This window comes from Manis pentadactyla, chromosome 7 (genome assembly GCF_030020395.1).
Source record: "Manis pentadactyla isolate mManPen7 chromosome 7, mManPen7.hap1, whole genome shotgun sequence".
Taxonomy (NCBI): Eukaryota; Metazoa; Chordata; class Mammalia; order Pholidota; family Manidae; genus Manis; species Manis pentadactyla.
The window spans coordinates 3,837,264-3,853,179 of NC_080025.1; the positions used below are offsets into that span (position 1 = coordinate 3,837,264).

The 15,916-nt window shown below is 41.6% G+C and overlaps 1 protein-coding gene across 2 annotated transcripts in view; it reads left to right on the forward strand.

The window, feature by feature from the left end:
- The first annotated feature begins 13,067 nt into the window (after nt 1–13,067).
- AGPAT5 (1-acylglycerol-3-phosphate O-acyltransferase 5) overlaps nt 13,068–15,916 on the forward strand; it is a 33,424-nt gene continuing 30,575 nt past the window's right edge. The window contains exons 1-2 of one of the 2 annotated variants that reach the window (XR_005027310.2): nt 13,068–13,656; nt 14,553–14,708. Coding sequence is in view for 1 of the 2 variants with exons in the window: in XM_036898194.2 (XP_036754089.2) it covers nt 13,438–13,656 (219 nt within the window). In the remaining variant the exon portion in view is untranslated. The remainder of the gene's footprint in view (nt 13,657–14,552; nt 14,709–15,916) is intronic. The other variant, XM_036898194.2, reaches the window with a different exon arrangement.

A 15,916-nucleotide genomic window follows, 5' to 3' on the forward strand; every position in this document is an offset into this window, starting at 1 on the left:
ATCCTTAATTATCTATATCTTTTTATATATAACCAAAGGTCACATTATGATTGAAGTAAAATTTTCCCTTCAGTTGGAAGAAGTTCATTCTTAACACTTTAACTTCTCAAGAAAGCCAATTCATTTTATTTCTAAGGACTCAGCCGGCTCCCTTCCCTCCAGGCTCAGGGCCACCGGCGGAGGCCAAACTCTCTTGAGCTCTGGACATTCTACTGCAATAACCTCCTAATTAGTCTTTTTCCTCCAGAATAACATTAAGAAAATGACACAGATTCCTAAGGGTTGACAAATTATATAGTCCATGCTGCGTTTAGTGCAAATCCTGTGTCACACAGTAAAGGCCAAAGGAGAATTTGCTGAGACAGTCTGGTGAAGTTTTCTGAATTTAGTGTTGCTCAGAGGGAAGTATAAAGCCTGCTATTTAGAGACTGGAGATTTTATGTGGCCACCTTTTTATTCAGATAAGTCAACCCGTATTGAGAATTCAATCTTTAGCCTATCTGCAAATTTTTGCAAACCCACTCTCTTTTTCACTTTTTATTAGGCAGCTCACAAGCTACAAAGAAAATCCAACTTGCAGTTAACTTGAAAACATAAGAAAACCAAGAATCAAGCAGGAAAAACACTACTCTTTTAGATTTAAGTAGATTTTTTTTCCTTTAGCCAACATGTATTTATTGTCATTTCCAGAATTACTCTTATAAGTATCTGGTTATCATAACCACAAAAAGACAGCTTATTAGTTTCAACTGCTGGGTAAAAGCATGCAGCATTTTCAAGATTTCTGGTTTCACCCTTTTAACCCAAAGAATAACTATAAATAGATGGTAAAGTCTGGGATTTCCACAGCTAAGTACTGCTATAAATAGTTTTAAACATTTTCCCACTTCATGCTTTCTAAAAGAACATTCTCCACTTCCCTTCTTGGATAACCTCTGGGAATAAAGTGAAATCACATTCAGAATTTTACTGAGGGAGTTTAATGAACTTATTAGCAACTCTAAACATTCCTCAGATACTGAAAAACTGAAAATAAAATGACTTAACAAATTAAGTAGGTATTTCTGAGAGATATATTTTTAAATTAAGCTTTTAATATCTTTTCTCTCATTATTGGAAATTTTCTTTTAAAAACCAAAATTAAGCCAAAACCTGATCACCCACTTCGCAGTTGTTACTTAAGTGCAATGTATTCTGATTTTCTTGAGAACTTAGGTAGTTTTGGAATTCTGATGGCTACAACATCAAAGAAATACATTTCTTTCAACTTTCCTTACACATTAACATTCAGAAAGAGATGCGAGTTCATTCAGTGGTCAGGTGTCCAGCCTATTTGTCTTCTTTCTTCAAGAGTATTTGTAAGGTACCCTGTAGAATACACAGATTCTAAAATTCTGTGAAAAAAATCACTGCCATTAAATGCATTTCCCATGGTGTATGCGTGCAGCAGTTGGGGCAAAGGGAGAGAGCAGTGCAGAACTGCCTCCGCCCTCTAGACAGGATGCCTGCATTCTAGCAACCTCTGCTGGTGGTTATTTTTGACTGGGAAAAAAGTAAAATTAGTCAGGCTTCTAAACAGCAGGGAAATCAAGCAAAGAAAGAACAGCAATGAAACAGGTAATATGAGTAGAAATTATGTCCCTGTTTTACATTTTGGTTAAAAAAAAGGGGGGCTGAGCCTTATATGAACAAGTAAGACAAAGAGGGCAAGAACATACAATGAGGAAAACCGGACGGCTACCTGCAAAAGAATGAAACTGGACTATAGACTAAAGTAAATTCAAAATGAATTAAAGACTTGAATAGAAGACCTGAGACCATAAAATTCCTAGAAGAACACATAGGTGGTACATTCTTTGACGTCAGTCCTACCTCTGTTTCTTTAAAGCCGTCTCCTCAGGCAAGAACAAGAAAAGCTTCAAGTAAACAAGTGGGATTACATCAAAGGAAAAATCTTTGTACAGCAAAGAAAACCATCAACAAAAGGAAAAGGCAACCAACTGAATGGGAGCAGTTATTTGCAAATATACCTCTGGTAAAGAGTTAACATCTAAAATATATAAAGACCGAATACAACTTAATGTCAAAAAACCAAATAACCCAATTAAAAAGTGGGCAGAGGACTTGAATAGACTTTTTTTTTCCTAGAGATGACACACAGTTGGCCTAACAGACACATGAAAAGCTGCTTAATATTGCTAATCATCCTGGGAAATGCAAATCAATTACAATGAAATGTCACCTTACACATCTCAGGTTGGCTATTATCAAGAACGACACATAACAACAAATGTTGGTGAGGATGTGGAGAACAGGGAATCCTCACACCCTGCTGGTGGGAAGTAAGTTGGGGCGGCCACTGTGGAAAATAGCATGGAGTTTCCTCAAAAAATAAAAATAGAATTACCATGTGACCCAGCAATTCCACTTGTGGGTATTTATCCAAAGAAAATGAGAACACCGATTTGAAGAGAGAGATACACCCCAATGTTCACTGCAACATAATTTACAATACCTAAGATATGGAAGCAACCTAAGTGTCCATGGCTTAGTGACGGATAAAGAAGCTGCAGTACATATATACAAGGAAGTACTACTCAGTCATAAAGAAGGAATGAAATCTTGCCATTTGTGACAACATGGATGGACCTTGAGAGCTTATGCTAAGTAAAATAACTCAGACGGAGAGAGAAAAACACCATATGATTTCACTTATATGTAGAATTTTTAAAAAGAAAGCAGACAGACTCATAGATACAGGAAACAAACTTGATTATCAGAGAGGGAAGAGGTTGAGGCAGTAAAGGAAGTTAAGGGGATTAAGTAGTACAAACTTCCAGTTATAAAATCAGTAAGTCATGAGGATATGACGTATGGCATAGGGAATAGAGTTGATAAAATCGCAATACCTTTGCATGGTGACGGATGGTAACTAGACTTTCTGTGATCATTTCTTAATGTACAAAAATACTGAACACTAGGACATATACCTGAAACTAATAAAATATTATATGTCAATTATACTTCAATAAAGAAAGTTTTGAATTTTGATGAAGTCCAATTTAGCTTCTCTTATTGCCATTGCTTTTGGTGTGATATCCAAGAAATCACTGCCCAATCCAGTGTCATAAAGATTTTCCCCTGTGTTTTCTTGTCAGAGTTTTATACTTTTAGCTTTGACATTTCGGTCTCCGACCCATTTTGCATATAGTGTGAGAGAAGGGTCCAGCTTCATGCTTTTGCTTGTGAATATCCTGTTTCCCTGGCACCGTTAATGAAAAGACTGCTCTTTCCCTGTTGAATAGTCCTGGCACCCTTCTCGAAAATCAGCTGACCACTTATCTATTTCTAGGGTCTCTATTCTATTCCATTGGTCTGTATGTCTGTCCTTACGCCAATACCACACTATTTTAATTCCTATAGCTTTGAAATAAGGAAATTTGAAAGACTTCATGCTTCCTTTTCAAGGTTGTTTTGGCTATTCAAGGTCCCTTGAGATTCCACATGAATTTTAGGACGGGCTTTTCTATTTCTGTTTTTTAAAATGCCATTGAATTTTGAGAGAGATTACAGAGAATAGCCATACAACTTTGGGTAGTATTAAGTTTTAGCAATATTAAGTTCTCCAATCCATGAACCTGGGCTCTCCATACATTTGTCTTTTTTTTCTTTCAGAATTGTTTTGTACTTATTCTTAAGTATTTTATTCTTTTTGATTCTATCATAAATTGCGTTCTTAGTTTTCTTTTGGGGTTGCTGTTGTTAGTATATAGAAGTGCAACCAATTTTTACATGTTGATTTGTATCCAGCATCTTTGGGGACCATTTATTAGCTCCTAGAGTTTTCTGTTGAATGTTTGTAATTCCACCGGATTTTGCTCCATATATTTTGATATTCTGTTATGTCTTCTTGGTGAATTGACCCTTTTATTATTATTTAATTAGCTTTAACTTGTGGTAGTTTTCTCTCCTTTCAAATCTACTTTTTTGATATTAATAAGGCCCCTCCAGTTTTCATTGGATTAATTTTTTCACATTACATTTTCCATACTTGTACTTCTAACCTATCACTACTGCTATATTTAAAGTGGGTTTCCTGCACACAGGATATATTAAAATCTTGTTCTTAAATCCAATCTGAAAAGCTCTGTCTTTTACTGACTTGATTATACATTTAACGTTGTTGATGTGGTTGAATTCAGACCTACCGTTTTTTTGTTTTCTATTTGTCCTGGGATTTGGTTTGTGGTTTTTTGTTTTTTTTTTACTTTTTACCTTTTCTTTTTCCTGCCTTTTAAAACCATATTATTTGAATATTCATTACTATTTACATTAACTCCCATACCCCCCCTTTTTTTTTACTATCTTTCATTGCATTTTTAAATTGGTAGCCCTAAGTATTAAAACATACATTCATTTATAGTCTGCTTACAGTAAATTTCTCATTTTAAGCACAGTGTAGAAGACATACAACCATTCAGTCCCTTTACCCTCCTCCCTTGTGTTATAAAGCATATATATCAAAACTTCATACATTGAAAGCAAACAATATAACACCGTATAATGAAGTTTATAATCATCACTTACATTTTAAACAGCTAAAGGGAGAAAAGTACTTTATCCACATATTTATAATTTCTTTTGCTCTTCCTTCATTCCTAAATTTCCAAATTTTCCATAGCATGGACAATTCCTTCAGCCTGTTGTTTAAGCACGTGTGCTGTTGTCAGCTTCTGCTAGGCTTAGTTTGTCTTAATCACATACATAAAATGGTGAGGAAGGGGAATAGAAAATGTAGTGCTGTTAGAATGCATTCGAACTTAAGCGAACACCAGCACAGACTACTGTATTTGTGAGATATCATACATAAACCTGATGACAGCCATTAACTAAAAGCCAATAGAAAAGGACCTGAAGGCCAGCACTGCACACCAGTACTACCACAGTGACCGCAGCCAGTCACTGCTGACAGCAAGGCTGATGGTCAGCCCTGTCCACTACCATGCCTGCAGCAGTCGTGCACCAGGAGGCTGCACACAGTCCACACAGCAGACACCCCCTAGAGCGCCTAGTTCTGGGCACCTCAGGACGTCTTCTACACAGGGCCACTACTTTTAAGACCAGGAAACATAGCTGACCTACATAATACATAGACACGAACACAGAACAAAGTCAGACAAAATGAGGAAACAGAGGAATACATTCCAAACAGAAGACCAAGACAAAACCTCAGAAAAAGAGCATATCAGGCATATAGGTTATCTCCGTTTCTTTTGGAAATCCATGCCCATTTCTATTGTATTATAGTGTACATTTCAGTCTTAAAATATTTTGTTCTTTTGAAAAATAGTTTCTAGCTCTTTGTTGATAACTATCTTTTTATTTCAAGTATGGGTATAATAGATGCTTAAAGACTTTGTTTGCCATTTCCAATAACTGGGTCATCTCACCACTGGCATTTGTTGATTGTCTTTCCTTTGAGAAATGGTCATTTTTTTCTGTTCTGTATTTTAATATCAATTAACTCTGCATTATATTGGGCATATTAAGTATTGTGTTGTGAGGCTTTGCATCCTGTTTAAGTCTTTCAGGATGCTGATTTTTGTTGTGTGCTAGCAGGTCATTAGCCTGTTTAGATTCCGACTGCAGTTCCTATCTGCCTTCGGTGGGCAGTGTTTCCCCTCACAGTTCAGCTCTCCCAGCATTTCCTACCCTTCTTTGGGTCAGTTCTGTGCACTCACAGCTCTGGATGAGCTTGGGACCTGTGCGGATTCATACACAGAGGTAAGGGAGATATATATATATATAAATATATATATATTTACAATGGTTTACACTTCCTCATTTATTTCTTGAAACTGCCTGTACCTCAGGTTTCTCATGGATGGAATATGGAACTCCCCTCTTTCTGGGATTCCCCTGTGGTTGACTGACTGCCTGGGGCCTGTTCTCCGTTCCTCCGTCCGTAAAGAGAGCATTCTCTCGGGGCCTCGGGTGCCCATGCTGCTACTGCGGTGTTTCTCCACAAGCTGCGCTGCCTTCAATGGCTGGGCCAAGAGTTAAAAACATATTTAGAAGGAAAACAGACTTCCATCCCCTGCACTCGTCAGCTCAAGGGGCCCCCTTTTCTTGGTTCTCTTGTCAGAGAAACAGGCTTTCCGTTGGGGACTTTTGCTCTCTGCACCCACTGTGTAGTTCTGCAACTCAAGTTGCCAGGACACCCTTGGGTGAAAGTCAGGAGAAAAAATTCCTATACTGTCCTTCTGTCTCTTCCCCGACGTGCCAGGGCCTGTCCCAGTGAAGCTATCAGAAAGACACCGAGAAGCTGGATAATAAAATGGTCACAGGTCAAGGCAAGTGACACGTTTCCAGGGTCATCAGCCCAGAGGGAGCAACATTATGTAGGACGGTCATTGACATTCCTGGCAGATGGCGGGGGAAGGGCCACGGGTGTCCCCCGTATCCGCAGGGTGGCGGGAGGTCCCCCGGAGCGGAGAGGTGAGGGATGTTCAGCCACACAGCCGCAGCTCATTGGAATGAGTCGTCTCTGACGGGACGGCAGTGCTTTCTCTGCAGAAATGAAAGGAATGGGGGAAAGGACATTTCCAAAATATGTATCTTTCAACAGAAAAAGAACACTGTGCTTAAATGGCAGAAATTATTGGAACAGTACAGATTACAGAACTGGTATGGTTGAAGCTTAGTCTTACTTGAGAACTTTAAAAGTGATTTATAAGGAAAATCTTTCGAGAAGTAGTAATTTTCAACATTTGTTTTAAAGCATGAAAGGCATTAAGTATGAATATAATAATACTGACACCATTTCTAGCAAATATGAGTATTACTGGTTATAAATATAAAGAAAAATAAAATGGGAGTGGGAGGGGTGGGGAGACACAGCACTGGTGACACAATCAATCAACTGTGGAAGATTCCGGCCATAAAGGATGCTGGAAAAACCCCACTCCAGTGACCTAGCTGACTGACTGAATGGGCTTTAGACCTATAGCTTTTGTTTGCAAAGTAACAACTTTACTTATAATCAACTCTTTAAATTTAATATTTGTCCTACTGTAATGACTTTATATGACAGCTATAATAATGCTATAATAAAATTGGAGATGCAGAAGAATAAATCGGAGTGTCCACCATAAGCTCCACTTTACCTGCCAAGATAAACAGAAGCACATGAAGCCAAATTTAAATCTGCATGAAAAATATTATTGATTGAGCGCCTATGTAAATGAGAGGCCAAATGCAGACAGAATGTAAGAGCTGAAGAAATGGGGCGAGCAAACTGGAACCAGAGGCTAAGTGGCTTAGTCCCAGCATCACCATTTACCGGCTGAGGGAGAGGGGCAGACCCGGGATTTCTTGGGCTACAATTGCTCATCTTTCTTTCTTTTTTAATGTACAATCTTATGAAGGTTTCACATGATCAACGTGGTGCCTTCCACACTCACCCATATTATCAGTCCCCCCCCACACATCCCGCTGCAGCCTCTGTCTGTCAGCGTAGTAAGCATCTTACAGGTAGGTCGCTCCCAACTTCCATCTGGTTTGTAGGTAATACTCGCATAGAGCAAGTCAGCTTAATCTGTTATTCAAGCATGAACAACTAGCTTATTCTGGAAAGGATCATTAGTTACTTTGTTCTAAGATGAACATTCAAAAAAAGTTATTACACTCTAAAACTAAAAGTGAACAGAGGAGAAAAAGATGGAAAAATTGGTTATCTCAAAACCAAACTAAAGAAGAGCCGACAAAACAATGTGGCACTCTAGACTGGATCCTGGAACAGAAAACGAACCTGAGTGGGAAAAGCAGTAAAATCCAAATAAAGCCTAGAGTTACTAGTAATGTACTCATGTTAATTTTTCATTTTGACAAATGAGTCATAGTTATGGAAGGTGAAACCTGGTCAAGTGTCTACAGGCGCCACCCGGATTATCTTTGCAACTTTATAAATAAAAAATTATTCCAAAATAAAAGCACTTAATTTTGGAAAGTTTCTGCTTTTAGTTTTTTTAAATATATTTTTATGTTTAAATCCCATCTGGCTTTTATTTTGGCTTAGACTGTTGTGTTTTTTTCCCAAAATATATATACAGTTGTACTAACACTTTATTTTTACTAATTCATTCTTTTCCCTCTGGTTTTAAATGCCACTTTCACAAAACACAATACAAAAATACATATACACAGTTACATGCTGAACACTTCATTTTGCTCCAGTGAGCCATCTATTTTCTGCATTAGCAAAATACTATTGCTGTAGTTTTACAGTATGTTTTGATACCTGCTGGAAAAAACTCCATTCAGTGTGTTAGTTTCTACTGATGCCATGACAAGTTATCACATTTAGTAACTTGAATATATTTGTTTGTTGTCTTACAGTTCCGGGGATCAGAAGTCCAAAACGGGTCTCCCTGGACTAAGGGCATGAGTCCGCAGGGCTGGCCCCTTCTGGGTCTCTAGGGGAGAACGCGGAGCCGTGTCTTTTCCAGGTTCCAGAGCCTGGTCCCCTTCCTTCATCTTCAAAGCTACCAAACACGAGCAGCACCCTTCTTGCATTGCACCCTCTGAGCTGCCTTTCTGCCTCCCTCTCCCACTTTTCAGGACCCCGGTGACTACTTTGGGCCCACCTGGCTAACCCAGAATTATTGCCTTGAGGTGAGCTGATGAGCAATTCTAATTCCATTTGTGCCCTGAATTCTCCTTTGCCATGTAAATTAGCGTATTCACAAGTTCCAGAAATTACATGGACATCCTTGGACGGCCATCATGTTTTCTGCCACACTCAATATTTCTCCTTAGAAAATATCTTATTTTCCTCCATGAATTCTCGAGTGCCTTTGCTGAGGTCCAACTATACTCTGCTATCCTCCTCTGCACCTCCCCCTGCAAAAAAATCTAGTCAGATTTTTATTGAATTGTATTAAAGTTATGGTGTGAAGTTAATACTTTAATATCCTAATAATGATAAAAAACAAATTTCCATTTATCATGCTAGAGGAAAGACCATTACATTTATCTCTATATGTAGAAAATATAAAATGGTTTTCATAATCAAGAGAAAGGTATGCTGTATTACAGATACATAATATATAAGATATATGTTATTTTTCTGGTTTTGTGACATGTCAGCTATTGAAATTTGATTTTTCATGTGAATTTTTTTCAATCTAAATATTTATGTTCAAATCTAATTTTGTATTTATCAACTTGTGCTTTTTCTTAAAGGGCTCCCCACTCCCCAGCAATTTCACTTCTGAGAATTTACCCAAAGAAAACAAAATCCCTAATTCAAAAAAATATACACACCCTATATTTATTGCAGCCTTATTTACAATAGCCAAAACATGGGAGCAACCTAAGTGTCCATTGACAGATGAATGGATAAAAGAATATGTGGAATGGAATATTACTCAGCCATTAAAAAAAACAAATCCCGATTTTCAACAACATAGATGGATCTAGAGGGTATTTTGCTCAGTGAAGTGAGTCAAACAGAGAAAGAAAAATACCATATAATTTCACTTATATGCAGAATCTAAAAAACAAAACAAACAAGCAAAAGAGAAACAGACCCAAATGCAGAGGATAGACTGGTGGTTGCAGTGAAAGGTGGTGGGAGGATGAGTGAAGTAATAGGTGAAGGGGAAAAAAATTAGAATATTTGATAACTTGATTAGGTGATGGTTACATTAGTGTATACATATATCAAAATACAAGCTGTACCCTAAGATTTGTGCATTTTATTGTAAGCACCTCAATAAAAATTTTTTTAGTTAAAGAAAAAAGTAAAATTAGTTGTAATATCAGGAAAGGTCAGGTTATACTGCAGTAATGATCTGAAAACCTCAGTGGCTTACAGTAACTAGTAAAAAATAATCACATTTCATCATGTCACTTCCCTCTTAAAACCTTTTAGTGGCTTTGCAGGACCTTTTTGATAAAGTCTGAAATCCTCTCATATCTCATAAGACCTGCTGTCATGTAGTTCTTCCTAGCTTTCCTTTCCTGACTCAGCTCCCATCATCTTCATCTCCTTCCTCTGCCCCACTTACTTTCTCTACCAATAAACTTCAAACTGGGCCAGGCCGTGCACATCCTTGAGAATCAATACGGATGTGGTCGTGAGTAGCTTTAAGGGACCCGACTTTCAGATGCTCAACTTTCCTAAAACTGACCTGCGTATGAAGACTCCTTGGAGCTCCGTCCCACCTTATACCTCACAAAGGCCTCCACCCACCTGGCCCACCCCAAATCTTACCCATTTCCACACTATGCAGGAAAGGGGTAATACGCTTGAGGGTACCAGTGGATAATGGGGCAATTTCTTTTAATTAAGGTACCATTAAGACAGTCATTTCTAATAAAACTTTACTTTTATTTACAATAATTATTTATCAGATTTTGCAATGTACACTGATTACATTGCATATTGCATATTGCTAACGATAGTAATAGCTCAATCTGGATTGAATTTTAACTCTTAGAACCTTAATGACATAATCTGATCAATAACAGACTTTGAAGCAAAAAAGAATATTCCATTAAGACAAATTGTGGTTGAAGTGACATGAAAGTATGTTTTCAAGAAGAAAAAAAAAGATCAGTGTAAAATTCTAATTGGTAAAAATCCTAAATATGTTTTAAATGGATGGTGCTGTGTATTAATCACTATAGTACTCGTAAGTTATGAGGTATGTTTAAAAGATTTCAGTAAGCACTTTATTATTTATTTATTTATTAAGGTATCATTGATATACACTCTTATAAAGGTTTCACAAGAAAAACAATGTGGTCACTACATTCACCCTTATTATCGAGTCCCCCCCCCACATACCCCATTGCAGTCACTGTCCATCAGTGTAGTAAAATGCCACAGAGCCTCTACTTGTATTTTCTCCGTAAGCACTTTATTTTAAATGTCATTTACAACTCCTCACTACTTACTTCTTTTGTCATTAATTAAACTTATGATAAAAAATACTTTTAGGTAACTTAAAATTAGGGAAATACATAGTATTCTTTTAGGGGGCATCTTAAAAAAAAACGTGTGGCCTGTTACAGTGCTCCACACAGGTCTTTTCAGCCCCTTGAGTACACCATGGACTCTTAGCTGCCGCCCTTCACATATGCTATTCCCACTTGTAAGGCTCTTCCTTTTCCCTCTCACTTTTGGGTCTAGCCTAGTAACTCCACCCTCAGGCTTCATCTTACAACTCTACTTGAGAAGACTTACTCGCCCCCAGACTAAACGAGAGCTCCTTAATACACGTTCCTATAGAACTATGAATTTTCCCTTGGCATCAAACTTATCCCCAATGTAATGCCTTGCTAAACGTAAGCACCAGAAAGGCCTTAGTGGGATCAGGGTTTTTGCTGTCACATCCCAGAGCCAGTGCATGCAGGCTAGGCTAGCTGTGCTCCTCAAAAGGAACCCTTTCGGGAGAGTGGTGGAAAAGAAAGTCAGATTGCAAGAGATTAAAAAATGTACAAGGTGAGAAAGTAGAGGCAGACAGTGTGGGTTGATTATAGCTTAAGAAGCAGGTAGTGGCCGAAAGGGAGGGGAAATATGTGTATTGGTACGAAGAGAGGAGTGAAGGCCACAGGGTAGTAGGGGTAGACCCAGGAGGTAGGGGCTGGGTTTGGATATAAACAGGGTACAAGAGAGACAAGTTCTGAGTGTCTCCATGCCACACATTGCACAATGCACTGACAGCAATGTGGGCATGACTCACGGGAATAACGTTTTTTGCATGAAGCACACACATACTGACTTCACCCATACCAGTCAGATGTGAACACTGAACCTTCGGGCTTCACCTCTTGGCACATTTTCCTAACTGTGGGGTGTCTGGTCTCAATTAAGGAAGCTGAGCAGCAGCACTGGTTGTGCACATTATCTGCACTCCTTTTTGCCCCCCAAACCAAATCTGGTCCATACAGTCCAGGGCATTACATTCCACAGGGAGCAGAGGGGAAGCTCTGTCCAAAGACTTTACATTGTGTGAAGCCTCCCATTGGCAACATACTTGTCCGAACACTTGTTCTTTGAGACATCTCTATTCACCTGACTTTGTCCCCCAAGGTCACCACCTATGAATCATGTTAGGTCAGTTACGTACAAAGTAGCCACCATGCTGGCTCTGATTAAATTTCCCCCTAAAACGCCTTCCTGCCTAAAGTTACCCCACAGCCTTCCTTCCACTAAGAAAAATTTTTCTCAAAGCACCTGGCATTCTTTTGGAGTACAACTATCCCTGCAAAGGTTGCACGTTAAATCACATTTACTGTAGCCAAAGAAGGCCTCTGGATCTGTTTTTACATCAATAGAACAACTGCCCTGCCTTCCCAGATTTGGTGAAGGTCCCAAACGTATGCCGGTCCTTTTAGTTATTCTACCTGCACACGCACAGGACTCTGACAACTACAAGAAACACGAGGCTCCTGATAAAAAAACAAATCAGCCAAGGGGCAGGCCTGGGGAGGTGAAGCACAGGGACCCTGAACAGTGTCGGGAGCCCTGTAAGCAGGCCATCCGGCCGCGCAGACGTGTGACGATCGCCGTTACGGGCCCGCGACAAGCCGCCGGCCGGAGCCGAGAGCACCCCAGTGACAGCCCCAGGTGCGTCCCGTCGGCCGTCCCGCAGTCAGCCCGACAAGCCCCGCCGGGCGCGGGAGCCCTTCGCGGCGGGGCCGGCCAGGTCCCAGGTAAGGGGACGTCTCGGCTGAGGTCGCGTCCCGGGGCGGGCGCAGGGAGGCCCGGGGCGTCTTCCTTCAAGCCCAACCGCGCCCAGGGGCCGGGCAGGGAACACCAGGCCGCCCGGGCCCCTCCTCCGGCCCACGCCCACCTTCTCCCCGCTCCGCCCACCAGCAGTCAAGGGGGCGTCACCTCTTCTCCCGGTCCGCGGCCTGGCCAGGCTTTGGTGCATGCGCACTAGCCAGAGCAGGACCATCCGTGCATCCGCGGGTCCGTTGCGCCTCAACTACACTTGACCAATCGGGAGACATGTTGCTTCCGCTGGTCCCCGCCCCTGCCGGGGGAAGGGCTGCCAATCAGGAGACGCGTTGTTTACGCAGAGCCCCGCCCCCGTCAGGGGCGCAGGGCGAGGGGAGAGGGTCATGGGGTGTAAGCGCTCCTGAGCTGCCGAGCCCGGGAGGGCCGTGGCGTCCCTTTGGGCCGCAGCCGCGACCGCCGCCCGGCCCCACATCGCCGCCCGCATCCCCTCCGGCGGCGGCGCGGCCCTTGCGGCTGGGGTCGGAGGCCGGAGCCGGGGCGCGCTGAGCGTCTCAGGTGCGGCCAGCGGCCGGCTGCCCGGGAGGTGAGGGCGGCGGCGAGGCCCGGGCCGGCCCGGTGATTGGTCGCCGGCGGGAGGCGGCCGGACGGGGAGGAGCGGGCGGAGAGCCCCGCGCCGCGCCGGGAAGATGCTTCTCTCCCTGGCGCTCCACATGTACTCGATGCGCTGCGTGCTCCCCGCCGCGGTGCTGCTGGGCACGGCCCCCACCTACGTGCTGGCCTGGGGGGCCTGGCGGCTGCTCTCCGCGCTCCTGCCCTCCCGCCTCTACCAGACGGTGGACGACCGGCTCTACCGCACCTACCAGAGCATGGTGCTCTTCTTCTTCGAGAACTACACCGGGGTGCAGGTGAGGCACCGCCCGGCCGCCGCACCCGCCGCGCCCTGAGTGGCGTGGGTCCCCGCGGGCGCGCAGGCGGATCAACCCAACCGGCTTCTAACCGATCAGCACCCCCGGGTCCTTTGGGATCGTTCGGCCCTGCCTGGCCGATCCGTCCCCGAACGACACGTACCGTCACCTCGCCCACCTACCCTGGGGGAAGTTTCATGTACTCGCTTTAGGGTTTGGCCGGACGCCCCCTTGCAGGTACCCCAAGATCACTAGGATGTAGTAACATTGTTCTGAGGCTACCAGTGAGATCGACCGCCCCTTCTCCCCCCTTTTTGTAACTGTCTGTCTTGGTGCTCAGCTAAGTGGGCGCAGATGAACCCTGAAGTAGAGCAGGCCCTTGACAGTTCTTGGCGTTTGGTCTAAAAAGGTGGTAATGTTTGAACTCCAAAGTGTGCTTTTAAAAATTGGAGACCTTCTCTTGAAACGGGTTACTGCTACTATTTGGACAGTAAGTACGACTTTGCTCCGCATTCTTCCCCAGTATAAGTGAAAGCTGGGCAAGGAAACGAATACATTTGTTACTGTAGAAGGCTTAACCTAGATAAAATTCCTGCCCACTTCGGCTAGGCTTAAATTTTGTCTGATTACTTTGTCTGTTGCAATTGAATTTTGTAGATTAAATCTGTAGAAACGAGTAAAGGATCCTCTTTTGTTATTTGATGTCTCATACGAAAATAACTGTGGATTTCCCTTTCATTTCTCCATTTGAAAAAAGAGCTTGATTCTTGGCTGTTCCTTATATCCAGTTAGTCCTTTTTCTTTCTTTCTTTTTTTTTTTTTTTCCTTAAATCAGGGTGGGCTGGAGAGAATGGATGACGTTGTTTTATCATTTTCTTCTTTTCTTTTTCCCTCAGAGCAACTGTTTTCACCCTGGTGTCAACCAGCTGCTATTGTGACTTTGCAGTTGTACTGCTCTGGATCCCCGATGACTCCCGAATTCGCCCCAGTTGGAAGTTGTTTGGGGGAAGGGAACTAGGAAAAGCCAGGGCCTAACATTTAAACCAGTATCTGTGAGTGTTTCCTGGGAAAGAAGGAAAGGTCGCTCTTCCAGATCATGTTTTCCTAGTAATTAACTTTCACAGTGGGCCTCATTTAAATTTTTCACAAATTCAGACCAGTCTCTTCTCCCCACGCCCTTACTTCACCGCACCTGTCTAAGTGTATGGTTTTATCGTGAGTATTTAATTTTCATCCTATGGCAGCTGGATACAGACTCAGACGTCTGACAAAGTCAGTTACCTCTTCAAATAATAATTCTACCTATGGTGGGTTATTTTATTTTTATTCAAAGAACATAGTATGTTCCATGTGATATAAATATGATATGCCTTGGAAGTACTTTGTGTTTAACACATTTCTTATTTTAAAATACACCTGCAGATTTCACGGTGTTTTTGAATTTGCATATATTACCTTTTACCCTATTCCATATATACCTCCAGTTTATGTTTTTAGGTTCTCAACATACTGTTTTTTAAAAATGAATCATTAAGGATCAATGGGGAATTTCTAGAATCCCGGCAAACTTCAGTATGGCACCCAAATTAAATAAAGTGTTAAATTATAGTTGAGGGCCTCAGACATCCTTTTATAAATGCATGAAGATTATTGCTAGATTTCCCATTGGATGCTGGGTAAACATTTGTTCTTCCCATTTTACTACTTTATTTTCATACACATCTTTGAGATAGGAAAACATTTCCATGACTGTTGCTAAAATTGCCATTTACAATTTATCTTTTTAGAACTCCTAGAAATTCAATAGTACCAAAACTCAACTGAGTACCTTCTGCACCATTTATTCCTTGGGAAAAGCAATAAGGATTTTTAAACTTTTACATATCTCTCTTAATTTGAGACTCATTGTAAATCAACACATGCCTCTTTACTCTTTGTGGAGATACTGATTCAAGTAATTGTATTAGTTCCCTGTAGCATCCATAACAAATTACCTCAGACTCAGTAGCTTAAAACAACAGAAATTTATTCTTTCAAGGCTGTGGAGGCCAAATGCCTGAAATCAAGGTGTTTGCTGGCCTACCCTTCTCGAGGCCCTAAGCAAGAATTGTCTTTCCACATTCCTTGACCTGTAGTCCTAATATTCCAGTGTCTCTGTGGGTTCATTGCCTCCTCTTCTGTCTCCAATTCCCTTCTGCCTTCTTAGAGGGACACTTGTCCGTGGGTTTAGGGCCCATCCAAATAATCCAGGATGATCTCC